This window comes from Silurus meridionalis, chromosome 13, assembly GCF_014805685.1.
Source record: "Silurus meridionalis isolate SWU-2019-XX chromosome 13, ASM1480568v1, whole genome shotgun sequence".
Taxonomy (NCBI): domain Eukaryota; kingdom Metazoa; phylum Chordata; class Actinopteri; order Siluriformes; family Siluridae; genus Silurus; species Silurus meridionalis.
This window is the reverse complement of record NC_060896.1, coordinates 28,183,957-28,207,412: the sequence shown is the minus strand read 5'-3', so window position 1 is coordinate 28,207,412 and position 23,456 is coordinate 28,183,957. Positions and strand designations below refer to the sequence as shown.

General features: G+C 39.1%; 1 protein-coding gene across 1 annotated transcript in view; it reads left to right on the top strand.

The window, feature by feature from the left end:
* kiaa1549lb (KIAA1549-like b) overlaps window positions 1-11,793 on the top strand; it is a 50,273-nt gene extending 38,480 nt beyond the window's left edge. Inside the window, 7 exon segments of the mRNA XM_046863843.1 lie at window positions 158-390; window positions 2,976-3,108; window positions 6,705-7,079; window positions 8,382-8,485; window positions 8,580-8,722; window positions 8,874-9,025; window positions 9,506-11,793. Of these exon segments, the coding sequence (XP_046719799.1) occupies window positions 158-390; window positions 2,976-3,108; window positions 6,705-7,079; window positions 8,382-8,485; window positions 8,580-8,722; window positions 8,874-9,025; window positions 9,506-9,757 (1,392 nt within the window). The 3' untranslated portion in view covers window positions 9,758-11,793.
* Window positions 11,794-23,456: the final 11,663 nt, after the last annotated feature.

Below are 23,456 nucleotides of genomic sequence, written 5' to 3'. Positions count from 1 at the left end.
TCTATGACCTATTTCCCTTGAGCTTGTAAATTAAGTTGACCAATGGGAAATCAAGGATTAAGTGCTCTTCTTACTTCTTTCTTTTATTTAGTGCTTTTGGATAAACCACCCTCCATCCCTTTCTCTCTCTCCCTCCCTTTTCTTTCTCTCTCCTTAGGTGAATTTGGCTCTGAAGCAGAAGTCAGACATTGAGCATTACAGAAACAAGTTGAGGCTAAAAGCCAAGAGGAAAGGTTACTACGACTTCCCATCAGGCGAGAACAACGCAAGCTCCAAACCTCCGAGACACGAAAGTGAGAAAGCCGAACGCACACCGGTTACACGGCCGTCCAGCAGAACGCCGGAGTATGAGGATGACCGGAGCTCCACATATGTCAAATCTCGCAGGAGGTTAGTGTGTCATCATACACCATCATTATTACCTTATAAGATCAGATAAGATCAACCAAGATAAGATAAGATAAGATAAGATAAGGCATACCTTCATTCGTCCCACAGTGGGGAAATTTCTGTGTTACAGCAGCAAAGAAAAGAAATGTGCAAATATATAAAAAGATGATGATGATGGCATCATCATCTAAGATCACGTATCTAAGTGTTTTCTTATTGCCATATATTTTCTCACCTTATACCACACCACAGCGCACACGGTCACCTTATACCACACCACACCGCACACGGACACTTTATACCACACCACACCACACATGGACACTTTATACCACACCACACACGGACACTTTATACCACACCACACCGCACACGGTCACTTTATACCACACCACACCGCACACGGTCACTTTAACGACAATCACATCAACCACCTTATGTGATTACTGTTTACTGTCATAAGCATACCCTGTATATACACTTTTCCTCATATATATCTTTATGTATTTTATATCTTACATTGTTTATACCAGGGGTCACCAACCTTTTTGAAACTGAGAGCTACTTTTTGGGTACCAATTAATGTGAAGGGCTACCAGTTTAATATAAACAGTTTTCAGTTTGATTTGAAATAACAAATTTGCTCAATTTACCTTTTATTATTTGTTATTATTAATAATTAATAATATTCATCTATGTAAAAACATTGATCATGTTAATGATTTCTCATAATAATTATCAACAATGATTTAACAAAGTAGGAAACAGCTATTTTCGGAAAAGGCCCACAGGCTACTCATGTAGTCCAAGTTGGTGACCCCTGGTTATACTCTTTATTTATCTGCCTTCTTTTTCCTTGTTTTATTTTTCTCCCCATTCTATTCCCTCATGCCGGACAGTCGTAATAAACATTTCACTGCATGTCGTACTCTGTATGTATGTTGATGTGACAAATAAAATTAGATTTGATTTGATTTGAAAGGGAATAATAAAAAACAACAAAATCATAAACTTGAAAAATTTGAGGGCACATGGTGTATGGAATTAGGTTCAGAATTTGTGGTTATGGTGCTCTGCCTCCAAACAAGCCCTGAATCCATCATGGATGCCAATTAAAAATAAAAAAATCTTGGGTCACAGTACTATAGCAGGGTATCATTGCTGCCTCATGGCTGTAGGGTCCCTGGTGCTCTTAGGTTACTGCCTGTGTGATGTTTCTGGATGTTTATGTGCTGTTTGTGAGGACATTCAGGACCTCTCCACTTCACATAGTCTTCCTTTTGATGAAGAAACACCAACTTTGGATGTCCTAAAAGTCTATAGACTGGACCAGTCTTGCACAGAACCATCTTAGTTCTGAACCAAGGCTACACTTGAAGTAAAAATGTGTAACACAACACCAGCATAATCATACGATTCAGCTGTTCCTCTGATTCTACAGGTATCAATAATTACTTTTATCTTGTCCCTTATGATCCAGACAGTTTCACTCTTACAAGTAAACAGCCGGAATATTCTTAATTTAAACATGCAGTGGCTTTGGACGGATGAGGGGTTTGAAATTGTGTCTGCCAATTACTCAAATCCTTTTATCAAGTAGCAAACCATCAGCGGCCCTTACAGAAGCTCCCTCTCATACTACAGCCAATTACTGACGATTACACACCCAGCACGAGAGTTTTATCCCCAGGCCCGGTGTAATCCAACCATTAAACCCAGACACAAGGCCAGCATTCTGCTTTTCTTCACATTTCCTTCAATTTATTAAGCAATGCAAAGACATCTGGGACAGCTAACAGCTCTGGCTTACACTCACTGAAGGATATCTGATCCAGCTGTCAATATGAAACAAGCTTTTTTAGCCTCCTTTAGCTAATTTCATGCTTGTGTGCGATGTGTAATGGTGTGATGGACAGATCTAGGCTTCGTGAACACACATATGCTGATGATGCAATCAGTGAATTTTGTGTATAGATGGTGATTGAACTGAGTTGAACACAACAGAAGTCCTGAATAGATGAATAGAGTATGAATTTAGCAGGTGGCTCTCAAACAGCAGGAGGGAAAAAAATTTCAGACAAATGTTTGTAGGAATCTAATTTGTCATGATATCTTCATTCAATTTAAAATATAAACTCATAAGACATGTGGCTTTTAATCCATTATTTTTCTGGATTGCTCCAGGACTAACTGCATGTATATATGTACGTAAATGTACTTCATCACCTATAGCACACATTTACATTGTGAAATATCTGAGAAATTAGATGTTTAAAGAGTTTGGAAAGCTTAGAGCTTTTTCTTCTGACCAAAACAAAGCTAAGGACTTCCATACAATGTTAAATGTTAAAGTAATGATAAGGTATTAGAACAAGCACATTCATATAAACCTTTGATATTCTGCAGCACCACTGTCACGGCTGCTGTTATAGAAAATTAACCAACACCTTCTGATCAATCGCAATCCAGAATCCAAAAATGCTGCTTTATAATAGTTTATTAAGAAACAACAATTCAAAATGCAACAATTAAGTCTAAGATCAGAATGATTAATTCACATATTGTCATGTGTGTATTAAATGCAGACACTCTGAAGTAAAATATCCAGCATATCGGAGCAGACAATCATTAAACAGCCCGAGTCCTGGAGGAACCGAGATGGATCTGCTGGTGATGAGAGAACGACCCCGGAAAGGCATCCGCAACAGTGGCTATGATGTGAGTAATGCTAATCTTTACTACTACTATTAAATTAGGCTATTGTATTTCAGTGACAAAAGGAAAAGGTAGAAGAGCATCATACATGTCATTCTACAGCTTGAGGTATATTATATAGGAGAGGATGGAAAAAAATAATTGATAAGTAATGGGTTAAAAAAGATCCAAACATTCAAAATTCTATTAATCTGGGTATAGCCAAATCCTAAATCTACACTAAATTAATTTCCTATCCAAGCGACACTACCATCCCAACCATGCCCCATCCCAGCCACACTACCATCCCAACCATGCCCCCATCCTAGCCACACTACTATCCCAACCATGCCCCCATCCCAGCCACACTACCATCCCAACCATGCCCCATCCCAGCCACACTACCATCCCAACCATGCCCCATCCCAGCCACACTACCATCTCAACCATGCCCCATCCCAGCCACACTACTATCCCAACCATGCCCCATCCCAGCCACACTACCATCCCAACCATGCCCCATCCCAGCCACACTACCATCTCAACCATGCCCCATCCCAGCCACACTACCATCCCAACCATGCCCACATCCCAGCCACACTACCATCCAAACCATGCCCCATCCCAGCCACACTACCATCCCAACCATGCCCCTATCCTAGCCACACTACCATCCCAACCATGCCCCATCCCAGCCACACTACCATCCCAACCATGCCCCATCCCAGCCACACGACATCCCAACCATGCCCACATCCCAGCCACACTACCATCCCAACCATGCCCCATCCTAGCCACACTACTATTCCAACCATGCCCCATCCCAGCCACACGACATCCCAACCATGCCCCATCCCAGGCATATTACCATCCCAACTACGCCCCCATCCCAGCCACGACATCCCAACCATGCCCCATCCCAGCCACACTACCATCCGAACCATGCCCCATCCCAGGCATATTACCATCCCAACCATGCCCCATCCCAGCCACACGACATCCCAACCATGCCCACATCCCAGCCACATGATATCCCAACCATGCCCCATCCCAGCCACACTACCATCCGAACCATGCCCCATCCCAGGCATATTACCATCCCAACTACGCCCCCATCCCAGCCACACGACATCCCAACCATGCCCCCATCCCAGCCAGACGATATCCCAACCATGCCCACATCCCAGCCACACGATATCCCAACCATGCCCACATCCCAGGCATATTACCATCCCAACTACGCCCCCATCCCAGCCACACGACATCCCAACCATGCCCCCATCCCAGCCACACGATATCCCAACCATGCCCACATCCCAGCCACACGATATCCCAACCATGCCCACATCCTAGTTACTCTTCCATCCCAGCCATGCCCACATTACTGTTGCACCTTCATCCTAACAAGTTCACAGGTCTTTATAAATAAACCATTACATGAAATGAGCAGAACAGTGAATTAAGAGTGTATTAATTTCACTTACATTGGTGTAAGGAAATGTAAGGGGTTTCATATTGTACAACCATTCTTTATCCAGGCTGAGGTGGCTAGCTAAATGTACTAGCTAACTCAGAAAATTTCTAAAGAGCATTAATACACTTTTAATAGGCACTTTTTTAATCATAGAAACATAAATAGAGATCAATTTTCTACAAAGATGCCCTGATCATGTGATCATAAGTGACGTAAAGAAATAAAGAAACACAAATACACAAATTCCAGTTATTTGAACTGAATGGTTTGGAAAATTCCAGCTATCATTTCCCTACGAACAAAACAGGATCAGAAATAGTAAACATTACTTTGGTTTTTCAGCTGCTGTTCGAGTGTTAGCGCCCTCTTCAGGAAACGTTTGGCTTTTCAGTGATTTCAGTCAATGATACACAGGAAGCTTTTTTTTATGGGGAATTATTAGCTTTAAAACTAATCTAATTTCATTCATTATTAAACATTTAATACACATCTGAATGCTGAAGAGGAATGCACACAACCTGTACACAATGTACACAAACTTGTATTTTGTTTAAATAAGACATTTCTGATGTTGTTTTAGTATGAACTTTATTGAAGTTGTTATAAAATGGCAGCACTTGGCTGCAGGAATTTTCTCCCAGCTGTAATATTTGTGCCACTGGTGCACCAGCCAGTAAAACCCAATGCAGCTGGATCTCCTGATGAGAGAGTGAGAGAATCCATCAGAGATTACTGCAGAACCTCAAGTCGAGCACAAGCTGATTTATGAGTCCCAGCATGCAGTGCGCCTGATTTCCTGTGACATGAGAACGAGGCAGAATAGGAAGGAGAAAGATGGTGGACTGAGGTGGATAAATGCAGAGAAAGAGAGATTTCACACACACACACACACACACACACACACACACACCTGCAGTAGACTGCAGATGAGCTTCGTTTTTCATTACGGCACTAACTCAGCGTTTACGAGCTCTCCCCCGGCTATTAATCAAAGGAGGCGGAGCCAAGGCAAGTGATAAATAAATACTGTTCTCTCAATGTTGTTTAAGCAGCAAAATCAAAGAATCTCTTACACCAGCTCAGGGTTCATTCAACACCGAGATTATTAGGGAAAGCAATTAATAATGAATGATTCTAGCAGCAGAGGAGGCTGGAATAAATGAGCATCAAGACAGATATATACATCAAGATAGATAGATAGATGGATGGATGGATGGATGGATGGATGGATGGATGGATGGATGGATGGATGGATGGATGGATGGATAGGTTTTCTCAGCACCACTGCTGCTACATGAATATGACCTAACACAACACATAGAATGGAGATTAACATGGCAGAGGTAGAGCTGCATCTTTCTGAAGACAGAACATGAAAAGAACATCTGGTTTTATTTAATCTTTCATCTTTGACTACAAAGGCCTGTTTGTGAAAGAGCCATGCATTAGAAGTCAGGAGGCACTTTTATAAATTGCTGTCTTTCTAAACCAAATAAATAAAAGCAAAATATCTGTACCATATTGGATTGAAAAGCAGAATTGTTAGTTGCTTTATATGGATCTTTAATGTAGCTTATTGTTGGCTATCCGTAGAGATGCGATTTGCTTCAGCCTCAGTTATGGAGCTCTCTAATATATATATTTGAGCAAGGCTCTTAACCCTCAACTGCTCAGTTGTAAGTCAATCTGGATGAAGCCATCTGCCAAATGCAGTAAATGTAATTATATAAAGATAAACTAAAAAAAGGTATAAATTCACAAGGATATACAGGTTTTGTTATAAAGAGATAATACCAGTTGAACAGGGTGGAGCAAAACTGCATGTTGATTGTAGGCACTAAAATGAATAAAAGCATCAGTGAGAGATCAGTATCCCAATGATGAAGTATAGAATTCAGTGTGAAGATGGTTGTAGGTAAAATGCCGGCTTTGAATCTGCCAGGTCTGGTATAAATGGCCCTATAACTCCTAGTGGATGAAAGGAGGTTAAGTAGTTTGTGTTTATGATAAGTCCCTGATGATGTCCCTGATAATGTTTCATTTGTCTTATTTTCGATTCTTCTGGATTTCTTTAGGAGTGGACAGGTTTGTTTGTGGTATCTCTGTAAAATGAAAGTAGCTAAATATGTTCCTGATATGTTCTCAGACGGAGCCTGAAATCATTGCGGAGACCGACGTGGACGGCTTGGCTGCTCGCCGTCACTACGGCTATGGCCGGCAGGCCAAAGGTCATTCGGAGACATCCACATTGAGCTCACAGCCCTCCATAGATGAGGTACGTCAGCAGATGCATCTGCTGTTAGAGGAGGCCTTCAGCCTTGCTTCAGCAGGTCATACCTCATCCAGCAGGAGGCACCACTACCAGCAGCACCAGGCCATTAGCCCTTACAGCCCCGGGCCTTCTATTCCCTACTCTGAGGGGCCAACTAGCGCACCCGACACCATTAACCACACCCAAGGTGGACTACAGTGGGTTCCGGCCTATGGCCATGATCTCTATCAGTGTAGCCTGAGCAAACCGGTAAGCTTTTAAAGCAAAAGCTAAATTTTTTCAGCTAGCAACTGCATTACATCATCACTAAAACCCTCAGAATACATTACATCATCGCTAAAACCCTCCTAATACATTACATCATCACTAAAACTCTCCAAATACATTACATCATCACTAAATCCCTCCTAATACATTACATCACCACTTACCCCTAATACATTACATCATCACTTACCCCTAATACATTACATCATCACTAAATCCCTCCTAATACATTACATCATCACTAAATCCCTCCTAATACATTACATCATCACTAAATCCCTCCTAATACATTACATAATCACTAAATCCCTCCTAATACATTACATCACCACTTACCCCTAATACATTACATCATCACTAAATCCTCCTAATACATTACATCATCACTAAATCTCCTAATACATTACATAATCACTAAATCCTCCTAATACATTACATCACCACTTACCCCTAATACATTACATCATTACTAAATCCCTCCTAATGCATTACATCATCACTAAATCCCTCCTAATACATTACATCATCACTAAATCCCTCCTAATGCATTACACCATCACTAAATCCCTCCTAATACATTACATCATCACTAAATCCCTCCTAATACATTACATCATCACTAAATCCCTCCTAAAACATTACATCATTACTAAATCCTCCTAATGCATTACATCATCACTAAATCCTCCTAATACATTACATCATCACTAAATCCCTCCTAAAACATTACATCATTACTAAATCCCTCCTAATGCATTACATCATTACTAAATCCCTCCTAAAACATTACATCATCACTAAATCCCTCCTAAAACATTACATCATTACTAAATCCTCCTAAAGCATTACATCATCACTAAATCCTCCTAATACATTACATCATCACTAAATCCTCCTAATACATTACATCATCACTAAATCCTCCTAAAACATTACATCATTACTAAATCCCTCCTAATGCATTACATCATTACTAAATCCCTCCTAATACATTACATCATCACTAAATCCCTCCTAATACATTACATCATCACTTACCCCTAATGCATTACATCATCACTAAATCCCTCCTAATACATTACATCATCACTAAATCCCTCCTAATACATTACATCATCACTAAATCCCTCCTAAAACATTACATCATCACTAAATCCCTCCTAAAACATTACATCATGACTAAAACCCTTCTAATACAATTTATCATCACTAAATCCCTCCTAATACATTACATCATCAATAAATCCCTCTTAATACATTACATGATGTTACTGCACTGTTTAGACTTTCAGGTTCACTCAACTCCCAGAGATGGTCACAGACACGGATTCGCCTCCTCCTCCTGTTCCTCCGAGAACCGGCCCAGTGCCCAGAAGCTCACTGCAGAGGTGCGAGTTCACGTCTAAGCCCGTCAAAGATTTCTGTTCCTACTCTGCCATCTAGTGGTTCAATTAAGTAGATGCATGTTCTACATTTCCTCAGGTCTTCCTCTGATGTTGGGCCAAAAGCTCCGAGCTCTCAATCTTCGGTGCCAGACATGCAGAGTCAGCAGGACAACACATACGTGCCAATCAGCAGAGGACCACTTCCACCCATCACCACCGAGCCTGTACTCAACCACTCAGGTGTGTATGTGACTCAATAAATACATTTACAATATATTCATTTTTATGGACTACCAAATCCACACCCAAGTATCTGAGAGACAGAAAAGAGATGTGAGAGCAAGAGTGTGATTATTAACAGCACTAACACGTCATTTCACGTGTCTCTCAGGAAACCCGATGACCGCTGTGTACGCCATCCCCACCAGCAGGCAGGGCTACCCCGGATACTTTCTCTCCACTCCTCCTTCCTCCTATCACAGTCCCTCGTGGATGTCGTATCCCCCGGAGCCTGAGGACGTGTCGACACCGTGGACCGATTCCGTACGTGACTCTTTCACACCACAAATGAAACAGTCTTGAAATGTGATCTTCAGTGTGGTGTTTCTGGGGTTAACCAAAACCTGCCAACAAGTGCACGGATTGGAGAGGCTTGTGGGGTTTAATAACTTTAATTCAAGCGATTTTCTGTATCACATCTTATTAATTAACTGTTGGATTTTATGAGATGAAGGGAGAAAAAAAGAAAATTAGCCAAACACATCGGCCAAAAATATCGGTATCAAATATCAGCCATCAGCTTCCCTGATTTCTAAATATAGTCATCAGTCAGAGAAAAACCCAAACCAGTCGACCACTAATGTGAATATCGAAATGTATTTGTATTTACATTATAGCAGCTATAAATGTAACCCTGGTGAGGGAATGTGTGTTTATCGCTGCTATTTTGCGTATAGATTTGCATATATCTTGTTTCTATTTTTTTTCTTCTTGCAAAGGTTAAAGCTAAATTTTTTGCTGCAGGTTCCATTGCCAGGATACGCTGAAGCATTTCCAAACCCACGTTACCCTCGAGGAAGTGTGTTCCAGTGGACCCCGAGCCAGGCAGTGTCTCCTCCTCAGGTGGAACCCGATCAGCCGTTCTCGCTCTCCACCGACCCCACGGACGTGATCACCCCCATCACGCTCTCCACCTCGGCTCTGGTCCAGGCCATCCGCGATGAGGTCGCCAAGCTAGCCAAAAAGCAAGCGGACATGTTTGAGTTCCAGGTCTAGAGCTCCCCCTGCAGGACCGGAGGACAAACTGCACTCTGGAGATAATGAACTCCTTCCTCACTGACTTTTTGGTTACCAGGAAAACCGGAAACTTCCATTCCTTATAAGGAACTTAAAGGTGTATGTGTTTTATGAAAAGCCTGCCTGTTTATACAGCTTGTTCTCCTTTCCTACACCGGCATTCTATTTGCTCATCAAGCAAAGCTTTTGGATAACGGACAAAACCAAATCCATCGCTAATTTCATTTTTCACTTGAATTACAAAGAAACAGGAATGATGAATGATGATGAAATCGTTTTCTCCGGAAAAAATTGTTTTGCCTTTGCGCCGTAATCAAATGTACGACATACGTATGTACTGTTATCTAATGTTGATTTAGTTTTCTTGTAACAGCATGCGTTTTACTACTCACAATGATCTGACAACAGATTTTCCACTTCTCACTTACGTTATAGCAGCTATAAACATTTGTTCCCTCACCAGCTTTTTCTTTATTTCTCTCATTAAAATAAAACACATTTCACTTTGACACTTTGACAATGTCAAATAAACATCTCACAGAAAACATCACCACATGAACAGCATCCCTGTGAACGAGCCGTTTCCCTAAAAACAATAACGTATCCAGATGAAAGCGTTAATATTAACCTGCGCTACTGTCCCTGTTAAACTGCTGTTATAGAGAATTAATCAACACTTTCTGACCAATCACGATGCAGCATTTAACATCGCTGGGATTTATGAATGTTATATATTATCTTCCTTTTCTTCCTACTGAAAGTTATGCAACAAGTTTGTGTTTCGAAATTTTCAGATGAAATTGTATTCATTATTTGATGTATATAATATTTGAATGAGTTTCCACTTGATTTTGTTCTTCCAACTTTTTTCTCTAGATATACATACAGTGTCTGTGAAAAGTATTGAAACACTGAGTTTTATGGCATTTTATGGATTTCTAAATAACACTTACAGAACTCAGACGTGCGCTTCCGCTCATCGTCTTGTTGTACGGTGAAGTCGGTTGCTATGAGCCACAGATGGAACTGCATAGTGTTGAAGTGTGGAATGAGAGACATGATGGTTCAGGATTCCTCTCACTTTCTGGAATCTTCCCTGCTCCAAAACAACCCCAAACCATTAAACTTCCACCTCCATGTGTGAGTGTAGGGGTGAGGGAGTCTGATCACATCTCTCCTGTTCTCCGTCTTACACAAGTTCTTCTGGTAGAGGCACAAATGTCCCATTTGGACTCCACACAACTTTCTTCCACTCAGTCACTCTCACATTACTGCGTGTTTGCTGCATAGACCATGCATGTGTCTCAAAAACCATAAAAGACTCTGTTTCCACACTTTTCATAAGCACTGCAATTATTATTATTATTATTATTATTATTATTATTATTATTATATTATTATTATTATTATTATTATTATTATTATTATTATTATTAAAGCATAAAAAGTTCCCATTGATAAAATAAAGCGTTATCATTGTAATGGTGATGCCCCTTTTTTTGTTTACTTTTATTTTGTTTTTGTGAGAAAATTAATTTTCTGTATTTAAAAACAGAAAATCGATCGTAAATGTGTGTAATAATATTTCTTGCCTCCATCTCTTCTATCAATAATCTACTCTATGATGATTTTTCATTTTTTATTTTATTTTCTTTCATTTATTTTTATTTGTTAATGTGCATTTATATCATATACTAGTTTTTTTTTAATCATTAAATTTGAAGAGCATCAGTGCGAGAAACAAACCATGTCACTGGAAGAACTCGGGAGCCGAAGGGAAAAACTTTCTCACTGCATTTTTTAAACAAGAACTTATTTAATTGGAACAAACAAAGTTTATTTGTGTAATTAATTTATGCGGTAAAGAAAAAAAGAAATAAAATTGCAGATGGAAAGATTTGTTGTAAAATCTGGTCCTGTGTAGAAGTGGACACTTTCTGTCCGGACCCCCTTCAGTTTTTTTTTCCTTTTGAAAGTTGTGATTTGTTTGAATAAAGCTGTGTCCTTGTCACGACCTTGACATAAAACTTCATATTCATAAGGATGAGTTAACATCGAGTATTTCTGACTCAGTAGGTGCAATTTTCCTCCCTGACTTTTATCTGTCCCTCTCAGCTCGAGAGCAGTTTTAGAGAAACAACAGTAAAATTGACCATTTGGCTGTGAGTGTTTCTGAATCACTTCGGAAATTGCACAGAGGAAAAGAAAATTACCTTTAAAGTAACCAGGATGATAAAAAATACAAAATTGAGAGGGTGTATGTTTCAGTTTCTGTCTAAAAAATAGAATCACATTTATTTTTAAAAGCATTTGCATTTCACTAATAAACAAAACACTGACTAACCAGGAAATAAGTATTTTAATCCTGTAAAATCTATAAACGTTCTTCAAAATGAACATCTAGATGTCTAAATTAGTCCCAGAGATTTTCTGAAGATTAATAGATGGAGACGGCATACTGACACCAGCACTGTGACTCAAATATAAAACAGTGTGCTCTGTTTTTCAGCATGAAAAAGAAAACGTGCTAAAACATTATTTCAGACCCACACCAGACAGCAGTTCTCCAAAAATGTTCTCCAAAGTTCTCCAAAAAAGGTTCTTCTATCATCCAGTCAACAACAGTACACTATACATCAAGCTAACTGTCAGATATTTACATTTTATTACCAATTTACTTTCAAGCATCTAAGCTAATTTATAATATAAAAAAAAATAAAATCTTTACCATGTTAATTCCTGACTTTCGCCACATGATGGCGTTTCGCCACATGATCTATAATTTGACATTAATAGGATTCCTCAGTACTTTATTCCACCACCAACATCCTCACAGTGTCTCTCAGTGTATTACACAGTCTCTTTCTGTTCCACTCACACGATGCTCTGATTCAGCAGGAACACCAGAGAACAGTATATACACTGACATCACTTCTACACCCTGAGGCCCACATTCCCCATATCAGTTTCTTTTTTCCTTGAAAATCTTTTATGCTCATAGTAACCTTAGGCTGACCTCGAGTTTTGTGTTTCTTAGGATTTTGCTTTATCATGCAGTGTTGATTGATGAATGTGATTTTAGTGCTTCTTGGAGGACGAGACGCGGAGTTAAATGCTCTTGCCACAAGCGGAAGAACACAAGCTCGTGAACAAGTTCTGGACCAAGCAGGTGTGGCAGGAGAAAGAGAAAAGCCTGTTTTGGTTGCTTTCATATTTTTTGACAAACAATACACATAGAGCACTTCATGAACAAACAGAAGCTAGCGCCGGCTTCACTCCATGTGTGTTTTATAGCTTCCTGGTTGTGATGTCACCTTGCCGTGACACCGCACTTTCCATTGGACAGCTTACACATGTAATTTACAGTGTGGACAACGCAGAAGCTTCCCAAAGCGTTGTTGACGCAGCTCAAAATCCTGAAAGGTAAAGTACAGATACGTGAAAATGCTACTTAGGAACAGGAACGAATTACATTTACTTCATTACTTTATGATCAGGAAAGTGTATAGTATTTGTTCTCCTCTTGTCATCAGGTGTTCCAGCATGGCAATGCTGTGCTCTGTGCACAAAGCCAGCTCCATGAAGATCTGCTTCACACGGGTTGTAGTGGAAGATCTCCCATTATAGAGCCCTGAACTCAACCCTACTGAACACCTTTGGGATGAATGTGAACACTAACTGCACCCCAGGTCTTCTCACCTTCTCACCTGCATCACTACCTGACTTTACCTACACCTTTGTGGCTGATGAACACAATTGTCCACAAACAGCCTCTAAAATCTAGAGGAACATCTTTGAAGGGATTAAATTGGGACTAAATGTGGAATGTGATGCTCAAAAAGCACGTACCAAACTTATGACCAGGTGTCCACAAATGTTTAGCAATACAGTGTATATTATAGTGTAAATATATATATATATATATATATATATATATATATATATATATATATATATATATATATATATATATATATAGGAATCCTGACTATAATGGCATTTTTTACGTATAGAACTAGAATCAGGAGAACACTGATTATTTCTAGGTGAGGGTGAGGAGGTGAGGAGGTGAGAAGGTGACAACGTGTTGAAAGATAACGACATGCTTCTGCACCTTGTTTCAACACAACCTCATAATTCAGACTGATAGAAGCAGGATAAAGCATCTCTCACTCACTCTCTCTCTCTCTCTCTCTCTCTCTCTCTCTCTCTCTCTCTCACACACACACACACACACACACACACACACACACACACAGAACCAGGATGTGGCTCGATCTTCACACAAACCCATTATTTGATTTGAAGAAAAAGGCCCACAGGGCACTTGGGTGGATTTAATGGCATCTCAGCACACTATCGCCATTCTGACAATTACCAGCGAGCTCTAGCGGCACTTATCTCCCCCAAGCAGCCACCGTATCACCCCCCCACATCCCCACACACTGATTACAGGTATAAATCTCACCTTACCAGCGCTCCAAATTAATGAAGGCAGCAGTCAGGGAAGGTCTCTTCTCTCGTCTCGGGTTACGTTCCATCTCCGTGTTGTTTATGGTCTGTTCCTCTTGTCAGAGTGTTGTACCTCCACTAATTAACAGCCTGAAATATAGAGCCGAGACCAACGTCTAAAATAAATCTGTTTCAGAAGAAAGGACTCGGGTTTGGCAGAATTTATTCTGCTTCACCAATAACTCTGGCAGTAACACTACTCTAAATCACAAGCTCATGTAATGCGTTTCTATAGTAACGGCTCATTCACAGAAATGTTGTATGACTGATGTACAACATTACCTGTAACTTTACCTGTATCTTTCATTAATCAACTTTGTAAACGGTTTGCATTTCATACACATATCACCTTTTTCTTCAAAGAACAGAAAAGTGCACATTACACACTTTTGTGGTCACCTGACCTAAAGACTGCTATGTGCTTTTTGATCCCATTTTACACTTAGTCTCTATTTACTGTTATAACAACCTACAAAGAAGATGCTCCATTAGATCTTGTACTGATGTAGGTGAGAAGATGAGGAAACCTGGAGTGCAGTCAGCGTTCACATTCATCCCACAAATGTCCAATAGATTTGGAGCTCTATAGCCGAAGATCTTCCACTCCAAACCATGTAAACCATCTTCCTGGAGCTGGCTTTGAGCACAACGGCATTGTCATGCTGGAACAGGGTTGGATCTCCTAGTTAATTATGCATCATCCAAAGACCTCCTATACAATTTTGTGCCTCTTTCGTGGGAAGAGCTTGGAGAGGAACCTTGTTTAATGAAAATATTCTGGTATTTTGGGGTTTCTGGGTATTGAACTAATATTTATCAGCAGCCATTGTTTAATTCCTTCGTTTAAGTCAATAAAGTTAAATTATTTTAATTCTGCTGCTCCATTTTTCTGTTTTTATCTTGAATTTTAAGTGGTTTTAAAATATTTTACACAGGTTGTGGATCATTTCACATGTTCCGGACAGGAGAACATAATGATAATGAGCATAATGATGATGATGATGATGATGATGATGATGATGAGGCTACAAGAGCTTTCAAGTTTGTAATCAAAATGAATTAAAAGTCTTTGTTTAAAAATTTAGTGGTGCCAATTTTAATGTCCTCCTTGTGGGTGCAACATTCAATAAATCTAACTGCGTATGGTTTCACAGAAGCTGCAGTACAGACGTGCGAACTGCAGATGGCGCTGCAATGCATCACACAGGATATTTCCTTCTTGCTGAAGCTCTGAACGCAAACAATCGAACTCACATGATTCCTGATTTTAGTGCAAGTAATTAAGAACATAAGCTTCATCTGCTTTGTTTATTATCTGCATCTCAGTCTATTGCATGAGGTTTAAATCCTAAATCCTAAATCCTCCACCTCTGAAACCCACTGACCCTTTCCATCTCTGTCCAGGTTCCTCTCCTTGTATCTCTCTCTTGTGATTCCTCTTCAACCCAGGAGGTAATTGCAGGTCTCTGAGCAGCTCTGCAGTTCGGTCCACTCACACCCGGGTTCCTCATCAGGCTGAGTAAATACTCTGGAGTGGTGTGGAGAGGAGAGAACAAGGTTAGAGGAAACTAATTACAATTCCATGCCATAGCTCAGCTCTGGGTGAAGAACTATTCCTCCTGCTCTTGTCCTTCATCTTTTTTTTTTTTTTTTTCGCGAGTCTTGAATTCTATGAAATGACTGAACAGCCGAGTTGTAGTGCTGCAGAAAACTCACAGGTTCTGAAGTTTCAGATCTGAAAAGAAAAACTCTGAGAAGCATAAACTGTTTTTAAACTAGTTATTTACACAATTATTCTTCAAGTAGACCAGACCTGATGCATGAATTCTACTCTGGTGAAGGTTTATTTACACTTGAATATGACATTTTTTTTTAACAAAATCTGGGCAATATTATGAAGATGTCTTTTTTTACTTATATGTGAGAAAGAACCATGTGTCCTCCTCAAACTGTCAGCAGAATGTGGAGAAACAGAATTGTATAGTATTGTCTCTGGATGCAGAAGCATGGAATTTTCCCTTCACTTTAACTAGGAGACCCAAACCTGCTCCAGCATGATGCCCCTTTGCACAAAGCAGCTCCATGAAGATCTACTTTACATGGGTCTGAGTGGATCTCCTGCTCTAAAGATCCAATGGGTTGGATCATGTTCCAGCACTATTAAATGCACAGTGTAAGTTTCTCTGTTTAGAAATGAAACCGTCAGCAGGATCCAGCACTTTGGCTCTCACCCACGACGCCCATTTCACTTTTTATCTCCATCCATCTTTGTCCTTGACCGGATTGATTAAGTCATTTTTCAGCCATAGTGTCTGAAATGTCTGCGCTCAAGTGGTTCTACGTTTCCTCACTCCCTTTTCCATCCCACATGTCACAGAGCTGCTGGTGTTCCTCCTGATGCATGTTTGCTCAAAGTCCCCACCGATTTAATTCAGTTTCAGCTCGATTTCTTTGCACTGACAGGTGATTTTTTTTTGTTGAGAGAGGTTTATATATTTACACAATATACCTCTGATGGGATTTGTTGATTATTTTTTAAAAGAGGTTTATTCCTTTGTGAAGAAACATGAGTGCAGCTCAAAATGGCAAACTTTGAAGCTTTAAATGGTCTAAATAAAAAATTATTGGTCAGAAAATGAGCAGGACTTAAACAGATGCTCACCATTTGGTGCATTTGATGTGAATTGCTTCAAACAGCTGATGAGAAGGTCAACAATTCTGTAAATCCAGAGATGTGTTCGTGTGAACATTTAGATCATGAGTTGATATTTGCATCCAAGAAGAGTATATGAGTGAATTTTTTAGCTTTCTAGCAAAAACTAAAGAAACACATGGTGATACAGGAGCATCTAAGAAGTGCATTTCTTTCATTCTTTGACCAATGATTTGTTCTTAAGACCATTAAAACTGTTGCCAGTTTTGGCAGCATTTAAAAAAAATGCTTCATGTTGTTACAGCGACAGAAACGGACAGAGGTGAAGGCATCGTGATCTTTATTCAAATTTGCAAACAAAACCAATAGTTCAGGCAGAAGCAGCGTCAAAATCCAAACTAGAGTCAGTCAATCATAAAGAATTTACTAAGTTGTTCAGGAACAGAATGAGGGAACCAGAAACAAGTCTGAGTAAAGCTGACACTTCAGGAAGGGGATTTTAATCCCAGCGTGTCCTGGTGTGTCGTGTCTGTTTCTAGTAAGGAAATAAAACACACAGTGGGGCTATTGTAGGAAAATAATCAACAATAGGGACAAAATACAGAGACAATCACTAAACAAATGGCTTGGTATGGACTGTTATGTAAACAGAGAATATACTTCGCAACTAGTAGACTAATTTATAGTCTTATATAATCTGTGTCTGTCTGATTGAGTCCAGGTGATTACTATAAATAATCATGTCTTAAGAATATTGGTGTTTGTTGGCTGGGATTTGAACTTTGACATGACTCAGGTGTTGACGTACCACATGTGACCCTGAACACAGTGCTACAGGGATGGGTTCTGGATCCTCAGTGCTTCCAGAGGAAGAATAAAGGAACAAAGGATTTTTGCCTCCAATTCTGTGGTAACAGTTTGGGGAAGAACCACATACGGCTGGAAAAGTCAGGTGTCCCAATACTTTTGTCTATATAGTCTATTTGTAGCATATCAAAGAGTCATTGTTAGATTATTAAACCTTTTTTTAAACATTTTCTCTCATTTTCAGCTTTACATTTTCTTATTCTTAAAGCAGCCCTTTTTTGTTTGTAGGCGTAAATTCTGAAAATAAGCGATAAAGATCTGCCAATAGGGTGCTATCAAGAGAAAGGAGTTGATGCAGTTTAGCATCAATCAGAAGTGCAAATAGTAGCAATTGTGCAAAATGTAAAAAGAAAATTGCAGAAGCTGATGAGCAAGTATATTTATTTATTTATTTATTTATTTATTTATTTATTTATTTATTTATTTATATGATTTCTATTAAAGATCATTTCACTTGCTGATATGTAAGAAGCTATTTTTTGAAGCATGTCACATTTTCCCCATTATTCACTATAAAATGTAGAAAAAAGTTCAGCTGAAGGTACCTTCATCATTATTTTTTTTTATGTTAAATTCCAACTCTAGCATATGTCAGCATTTCCCAGGCTGTAACTTAGTCAAGGTCACTGATCCCACACAGACAGTCTCCTGTAGCAGCAGGGAGTTTTACTATCACACTGATGATAGTCTAGACGGTAATCTTGATGAAATGGCTAACAACATAGACCTTATCCTCACTAGCACATTAGACACCGTTGCCCCATCCGGTTAAAAAAAGTTGGAGAAAAAACACCTGCTTCATGGTATAATAGTCATACTCACTGGATGGAGGAAAAAATGGAGGAAAACTGAATTGAAGGTATTTAGAATTGTATAAAGACAGTATGCTCAGCTACAGACAGGCGCTAAAAGCTGCCAGAGCTAAACACCTGAGCAAACTCATAGAAAAAACAAAAACAATCCCAGGTTCCTTTTCAGTACAGTAGCTAAACTATCTAAAACATTTATTCCATCACAGTTTAGTAGTGAGGACTTTATGAATTTCAGCATCTCCTCATCCAATCATACCTAAAACTCAACAACTCCACAACTACACTGCTTTACATGTCCAGGACAGGAAGAGCATCTTAGTGCAGCATTCGAAACTATAGATAATGACCTTCTCCTAGATCACTTACAAAATTACACCGGCATTCAGGGACAGGCATTAAGCTGGTTTAAATCCTACCTGTCTGATTGTTACTATTTTGTAGATTTAAATGGAGAGCTATCCAGGTTAATGCAAGTAAATTATGGGGTGCCACAAGGTTCAGTTCTAGGACCCCTGCTTTTAACAATATACATGCTTCCCTTAGGAAATATTATTAAAAGGCATGGGATCAGCTTCCACTGTTACGCTGATGATACCCAGCTATATATCTCATCAAAACCAGACGATACGCTCAATTAGCTTGGATAACTGAGTGTATTAATAAATTAAAGACTGGATGACCCATAACTTTTTATTATTAAATTCTGATAAGACTGAAATTTTGCTCATCAGCACAAAAAACTGTAGACAGAAGCTCCAGCATTTAAACCTGCATTGTTACAGACGGATGTTCTGTAACTACTAGTTCAACAGTAAAAGACCTGGGAGTTATTTTAGAGCAACTTGTCTTTTAAAAATTATATCAGCCATGTTACAAAAACAGCTTCTTCCACCTTAGAAATATTGCTAAGCTAAGAAACATGTTATCTATATTTGATGCAGAGAAGCTCAGCCATGCGTTCATGACCTCCAGAATAGACTACTGTAATGCATTACTAGGTGAATGTCCTGCATCATTAATAAACAAGCTACAGTTTGTCCAGAATGCACAGTCAGAGTTCTCACAAGGTCGAGAAAATATCACCATATAACCCCAATCTTCTCATCCCTACACTGGCTTCCTGTTAAGATCGACTACAAACTTACCTATAAAACACTAAATGGTTTATCTGCTATGTATCTCTCCATGGTCTTCTAGAACACTACAATCTGTCATGCTCCTTCATATCTCAAAACTCTGGACTTCTAGTAGTTTCTAAAATAGAAAAGTCCACTAAAGTTAGTAGAACATTCTCACATTTAGCTCCAAAACACCTGAACACCTTTGGGAAAGTGTGAACGCTGACTGCACCCCAGGCCTCCTCACTTCCTCACCCACATCAGTACTCGGATTAACACCCCTGTGTTTGAATGAATGTGGCTCCATACATCTCCACAAAATCTAGTAGAACATCTTTCCAGAAGAGTGAAGCTTAGAAAAGCAAATGGAGACTAAATGTGGAATGGGATGTTCAAAAAGCACACAACAGTCTTATGGTCAGGTGTCCACAAACGTTTCGACATAAAGTGTAGATCTTCCTGCACCAGTACACATTGGATTTGGAGCGTCTTCCTCAGTAAAAGAGATAAATTTGGCGTCATGCCGAGTCTCCAAGGTTGATACCTTGCTCCTCCTGCTCTCTACTGCAATCAGGTGAATGTCTGATTACTTTCTCCCTCCACTGGAGCGAAGGAACTCTGATCTTTGTGCAGTTAAAAAAAAAAATGGAGCCATTAATCTTAAAATAAAGCTTTGATTAGAACGTACTCGCTCCTAAACGCGTTTTGAAATGAGCTAACTAGCACTTGACCTTCAAGAACAGAAAGACTCGAGTGTTTCACAAGCTCAAGGACTCATGTGTTCGCAATGTGATTAATCCTGCACTTCATTTCAACACAGCAATTCGATGTAAACAACAAGGAAGTCAACATTCGGGTGTTTATTTTAAACATGACCCAAGCAGAAAGATAAACGAGCAGGACTTCGTTTCCAGCAGTAAAATTAATTACGGATTTAATTATAAATATATTACATGATAATGAACTTTTCTTTAGGTGGAGTTTATAATATACACTTAATTTCACAGCACAGCCTCACTACACCCCCCTGCCATCGTTTGCACAACTTTCACTACCTTATCATACCTTTTTTGCACAACACTCACTAGAGTTCGACCGATTAATTGCTTTTACCAATTAATTGGCAAAGAAAGTTGATCAGTATCGGTATAGATAGCTGGAATGCATGCCGATAGTTTTTCCGGTCCGCTGTCATCATAAGAGCGACCTCTAGAGGTAAATCACTGACACTACATGGTGTTTGTTTTACATGAGTTGATTAATCGGTTACCGGCACGTATGATCCAAGATATCGGTCGACCCCTAAAACTCACTACCTCATCCTGGCATTTTTATACAACTCTCACCAGCTCATTCTGCCTTTTTTTACACAATACTGCACATACCTACATTTCACTTGCACGCCTTTACTGTGTATCATTATGAAAGTGACAAATAAAATGAGGGAAAAGGAGGACAGATAGAAGATTTCAGATTCAGGAGAACGGGCCGCCCTCTCGAGCTAATTGAGAGTAAATGTCCTGCTGTGGCACACACGCTTCACTCAGCATATGTTTCTGATTTGTGGCCATCAGCTGATTTAATGAGCTCGAGATGAAGCCAATTTCGAGGCAGCGATGCAGGACGTCATGCAGGATATGTGTGAGTGTGAATGTGAGTGTGTGCATGTGTGTGTGTGTGTGTGTGTGTGTGTGTGTGTGTGTGTGTGTGTGTGTGTGTGTGTGTGAAAGAGAGAGATAGAGGAAGAGGGGAAACTGGACATACAATATTGATTTCTATGTATAAGGTAGAGTATGTAGATCAGCTGATTTTATAAACATAATTAAAAAAGTATTAAATCAATTCCTGGTACTGAATTCAAATCTCTGTGTGTGCGTTAGCGAGGTGTGATGAAGATTTACCGCAGAGTTTTATTGCTTCTACACCACAACATTTTACTGATTGTTACAATTTTTATTCATTAACAAAATAAAGCAAAAAATAAATAAACATGTTACTGTTTGGAGGAGGACAGAAATCTGAAAGCTTTCTGACACTGGAGACTCCTTCCAGGTATGTCACATTACATAATCGTTTCCTGGCCAAATCTACATTATATGTACAAAAGTTTGTGGACACCTGACCATGTTCTTTTTAAACATCCCAGTTGGTTGTTATTATAACCTCCACTGTTCTGGGAAGATGTTCCGCTAGATTTTGGAGATATGTGATTATTCAGCTACAAGGGTTGAAGGTGAACGCTGACTGCACCTCAGGCCACCTCACCTCACCTCCATCAGTACTTCACTTTACTAACACCCTTGTAGCTAAATGAATTTTCACACATCTCCACAACATCCTTTGGAACATCTTCCCAGAAGAGTGGAGATTATTTTAAAAGAAAATGTGGACTAAATGTGGAATTCGATTTTCATTTATATTTACATTTATGCCATTTGGCAGACGCCCTTATCCAGACGCTCTTATCCAGACGCCCTTATCCAGACGCCCTTATCCTCCAAATGAGAAGTTGAGGGTTAAGGGCCTTGCTCAAGGGCCCGCAGTTGCAGCTTGGTGGTGCTTAAAAGAAGCTCATAACAATCTTATGGTCAGGTGTCCACAAACATTTATCCATGCAGTATATATAAAGATGAAACACACAGCCGGTCTGAGAGTGTGTTTAATCTGACAGGGATGGAAAGAGAATAATGAGAAATTGAGTCGGGTTTGGGCCGACAGCAGCCGTTCGCTTGTCAGATCGAGTTAAAAGCAACACTTTTACTGCGAGGATAAAATGAGGATAGTCAAGGAATGCTAACATAAAGACTAAAATCACATTATATTCAAGTCTTTATGGCACTTTCAATGAAGATAATAAATCCCACACATCATTAATATCAAGCAGGAAGATGTGATCTGGTGAGATTGATCTTATATTACACACTGAACTTCCTTACTGTTCAGGAGAAGAAAAAAACGGCTGATAGTAAATGTTAAAGCTGGAGATTTATTTCTACTTCAAACCTTCTGGGAAAGACGACAGTGAAGTTCAAAATTTATTGTAGTTAAATTACTAAAGCTGGTAGACATGGAGTAATAATAATAAAAATAAATAAAATAAAATAATAAATACATAAATAATAATAATAATTGTATTATTTATATGTTTTACTGTTTAAAAATAAATATATATATATATATATATATATATACACAGTGGAACGTCAATACTCGCGACCTTGAAACATTTGCGACCTTGACAGTTTTTTTATTTGAAAAAAAAAAAATCGGAGTGACTCGAAATTTCTGAATAAGATTTCAAAACGGAGTTTGTACCAATAAATTACATGAAAATGTTTGAAAAACTATTTTATTATTGTATTATTCATTTAAAGTGGTAAATAAAACCTTTATGACCTTTATAATTGCTTTTAAGTTTACAGAACATTACATGTACAATTCCCCTCAAAAGGAGAGTCAAAACCTCACCATTTTTTGTTACTCGTGAGGGGTCAGAGAACGTAACCCCCGAGGTTGCACTGTATATAAATATATACACACATGCCTGAGACCTAATGAAAACAATTTTTATCAAAAAATGTTTTTTTTTCTTTTTTTCAAATCTAATATATTTTCTATATTTTTTATCAGTCTGAGACCCGGGGTAGAAAAAAGCATCGAAGAAATCATAGAAAAAAGCATAAAGGAAGTTTTATACATTATTTTTATTTGTATTT